Source organism: Oncorhynchus kisutch, linkage group LG17 (assembly GCF_002021735.2).
Source record: "Oncorhynchus kisutch isolate 150728-3 linkage group LG17, Okis_V2, whole genome shotgun sequence".
Classification (NCBI taxonomy): domain Eukaryota; kingdom Metazoa; phylum Chordata; class Actinopteri; order Salmoniformes; family Salmonidae; genus Oncorhynchus; species Oncorhynchus kisutch.
In genome coordinates this window covers 83,585,439-83,589,470 of record NC_034190.2, presented here as the reverse complement: position 1 = coordinate 83,589,470, position 4,032 = coordinate 83,585,439, and the positions used below count along the sequence as shown (strand labels likewise).

The 4,032-nt window shown below is 50.3% G+C and overlaps 1 protein-coding gene across 4 annotated transcripts in view; it reads left to right on the top strand.

Moving 5' to 3' along the window:
• The window catches only part of LOC116354448 (regulator of G-protein signaling 17), a 156,335-nt gene extending 152,688 nt beyond the window's left edge, over positions 1-3,647 (top strand). For all 4 annotated transcript variants that reach the window (XM_031794843.1, XM_031794842.1, XM_031794844.1 and 1 more), the window contains one exon: positions 3,347-3,647. In XM_031794843.1, the coding sequence (XP_031650703.1) occupies positions 3,347-3,535 (189 nt within the window). In that variant the 3' untranslated portion in view covers positions 3,536-3,647. The remainder of the gene's footprint in view (positions 1-3,346) is intronic.
• The last annotated feature ends 385 nt before the right edge of the window (positions 3,648-4,032 follow it).

Below are 4,032 nucleotides of genomic sequence, written 5' to 3'. Positions count from 1 at the left end.
TTGGTTAGGGTCCTCCCTGAGATTGGTTAGTGTCCTCCCTGAGATTGGTTAGGGTCCTCCCTGACATTGGTTAGTGTCCTCCCTGAGATTGGTTAGTGTCCTCACTGAGATTGGTTAGGGTCCTCCCTGAGATTGGTTAGGGTCCTCCCTGACATTGGTTAGTGTCCTCCCTGAGATTGGTTAGTGTCCTCCCTGAGATTGGTTAGTATCCTCCCAGAGATTGGTTAGTGTCCACCCTGCGATTGGTTAGTGTCCGCCCTGAGATTGGTTAGTGTCCTCCCTGAGATTGGTTAGTATCCTCCCAGAGATTGGTTAGTGTCCTCCCTGACATTGGTTAGTGTCCTCACTGACATTGGTTAGTGTCCTCCCTGAGATTGGTTAGTGTCCTCCCTGAGATTGGTTAGTGTCCTCCCTGAGATTGGTTAGTATCCTCCCAGAGATTGGTTAGTGTCCACCCTGCGATTGGTTAGTGTCCGCCCTGAGATTGGAAGGTTGTGATTTTGGATGTCTCCTGTCCAGGAGGTGTACTGCTACATCAAGCTGTCTCACTGCAGTAACAGGAGACAGACTAGTGTCCTGTCCAGGGGGTGTACTGGTACATTAAGCTGTCTCACTACAGAAACAGGAGATAGACTAGTGTCCTGTCCAGGGGGTGTCCAGAAACAGGAGATGTTCCGTCTCTCACAAGCCAAGGCTACTCTCCTCTCTTTCTCACAGTGTTATAAAAGTTGTCTACAGGAAACTATAAATCGCTGCTCTCTGGCATCCCATTCTCGACCTCTCCCAAACACACTCGCATTGCCCTCTGGCATCCCATTCTCGACCTCTCCCAAACACACTCGCACTGCCCTCTGACGCCCCTCCTCTCCTGCAGCCTGGGATATAAATAGGCACCAGCACAACGATGTGTGTGTGGGAGATGTCAAGGATGAGATAGGCCAGGAACCAGCCTTTTCCCACCAGCCAGTCAGAGAGATACCACCACCACTCAGCCAGTCAGAGAGATACCACCACCACTCAGCCAGTCTCCTAGTCAGAGAGTAGAACAGAGAGATACCACCACCACTCAGCCAGTCTCCTAGTCAGAGAGATACCACCACCACTCAGCCAGTCTCCTAGTCAGAGAGATATCACCACCACTCAGCCAGTCTCCTAGTCAGAGAGATACCACCACTCAGCCAGTCTCCTAGTCAGAGAGTAGAACAGAGAGATACCACCACCACTCAGCCAGTCTCCTAGTCAGAGAGATACCACCACCACTCAGCCAGTCTCCTAGTCAGAGAGATACCACCACCACTCAGCCAGTCTCCTAGTCAGAGAGATACCACCACCACTCAGCCAGTCTCCTAGTCAGAGAGTAGAACAGAGAGATACCACCACCACTCAGCCAGTCTCCTAGTCAGAGAGATATCACCACCACTCAGCCAGTCTCCTAGTCAGAGAGATACCACCACCACTCAGCCAGTCTCCTAGTCAGAGAGTAGAACAGAGAGATACCACCACCACTCAGCCAGTCTCCTACTCAGAGAGATATCACCACCACTCAGCCAGTCTCCTAGTCAGAGAGATACCACCACCACTCGGCCAGTCTCCTAGTCAGAGAGATACCACCACCACTCAGCCAGTCTCCTAGTCAGAGAGATATCACCACCACTCAGCCAGTCTCCTAGTCAGAGAGTAGAACAGAGAGATACCACCACCACTCAGCCAGTCTCCTAGTCAGAGAGATTCCACCACCACTCAAGTTTCCTAGTCAGAGAGATACCACCACCACTCAGCCAGTCTCCTAGTCAGAGAGATTCCACCACCACTCAGCCAGTCTCCTAGTCAGAGAGATACCACCACCACTCAGCCAGTCACAGAGATACCACCACTCAGCCAGTATCCTAGTCAGAGAGATAGCACCACCACTCAGCCAGTCTCCTAGTCAGAGAGATACCACCACTCAGCCAGTCTCCTAGTCAGAGAGATACCACCACCACTCAGCCAGTCTCCTAGTCAGAGAGATATCACCACCACTCAGCCAGTCTCCTAGTCACAGAGATATCACCACCACTCAGCCAGTCTCCTAGTCAGAGAGATACCATCACCACTCAGCCAGTCAGAGAGATACCACCACCACTCAGCCAGTCTCCTAGTCAGAGAGATACCATCACCACTCAGCCAGTCAGAGAGATACCACCACCACTCAGCCAGTCTCCTAGTCAGAGAGATATCTTAATGCTACAGCATACAATGACATTCTAGACGATTCTGTACTTCCAACTTTGTGGCACCAGTTTGGGGAAAATCCTTTCCTTTTTCAGCATGACACAAAGCGAGGTCCATGCAGAAATGGTTTGTCGAGAACTGTGTGGAAGAACTTGACTGGCCTGCACAGAGCTCTAATCTCAACCATATTGAACACCTTTGGGATGAATTGGAACGCTGACTGCGAGCCAGCGCTAATCGCCCAACATCAGCACCTGACTTCACTAATGCTCTTGTGGCTGAATGAAGCAAGTTCCCTGCAGCAATGTTCCAACATCTAGTGGAAAGCCTTCCCAGAAGAGTGGAGACTGTTATAGCAGCAATGTTCCAACATCTAGTGGAAAGCCTTCCCAGAAGAGTGGAGGCTGTTATAGCAGCAATGTTCCAACATCTAGTGGAAAGCCTTCCCAGAAGAGTGGAGGTTGTTATAGCAGCAATGTTCCAACATCTAGTGGAAAGCCTTCCCAGAAGAGTGGAGACTGTTATAGCAGCAATGTTCCAACATCTAGTGGAAAGCCTTCCCAGAAGAGTGGAGGCTGTTATAGCAGCAATGTTCCAACATCTAGTGGAAAGCCTTCCCAGAAGAGTGGAGGTTGTCATAGCAGCAATGTTCCAACATCTAGTGGAAAGCCTTCCCAGAAGAGTGGAGACTGTTATAGCAGCAATGTTCCAACATCTAGTGGAAAGCCTTCCCAGAAGAGTGGAGACTGTTATAGCAGCAATGTTCCAACATCTAGTGGAAAGCCTTCCCAGAAGAGTGGGGGCTGTTATGGCAGCTTAGGGAGGGGGGAACAACTCCATATTAATGCCGATTTTGGAATGAGATGTTGGACGAGTAGGTGTCCACATACTTTTGTCCATGTAGTGTATATACTGTACTACCACAACATGCCTCTATAGAAATAAATAGAAACCCACTGAGTTGTACATCGATTACAAATTCAGTGTGATTTGTGATTTAGTATCTTTGCTGGTAGTTTAAGTGGGGTTTTTTTCACATTGTTTTTTGAGAGTCCAAGGCTAATCTCTGTCTCTGTCTCTCTCTCTCTGTCTCTCTCTCTCTCTACATCCCCTTCTCCAACCCCCCGTCCCCTAGGTGAGTCTGGACTCCCGGGTGAGAGAGGTGATTAACAGGAAGATACAGGAGCCTACGCCCCACACCTTTGAGGACGCCCAGCTTCAGATCTATACCTTAATGCACAGAGACTCCTATCCTCGCTTCCTCAACTCGTCTATATACAGATCACTGGTTCACCATGGTTCCCACACCTCCTCAGAGTCCTAGGTTCACAACATTTCACTCACTCACACACACTCCTCGCTCTCTCTCTCTCCCTCTCAGACTCCTCTCTCCCTCTCCCTCACCCTCACATTCATCTCTCTCCCTCTCCCTCCCTCTCAGACTCCTCTCTCCCTCTCCCTCACATTCATCTCTCTCTCTCCCTCCCTCTCAGACTCCTCTCTCCCTCTCCCTCACATTCATCTCTCTCTCTCTCTCTCTCTCTCTCTCTCTCTCCCTCTCTCCCTCCTCTCTCCCTCTCCCTCACATTCATCTCTCTCTCTCTCTCTCTCTCTCTCTCTCTCTCCCTCCCTCTCAGACTCCTCTCTCCCTCTCCCTCACATTCATCTCTCTCTCTCTCTCTCTCTCTCTCTCTCTCTCTCTCTCCCTCTCAGACTCCTCTCTCCCTCTCCCTCACATTCATCCCTCTCTCTCTCTCCCTCCCTCTCAGACTCCTCTCTCCCTCTCCCTCACATTCATCTCTCTCTCTCTCCCCTCCCTCT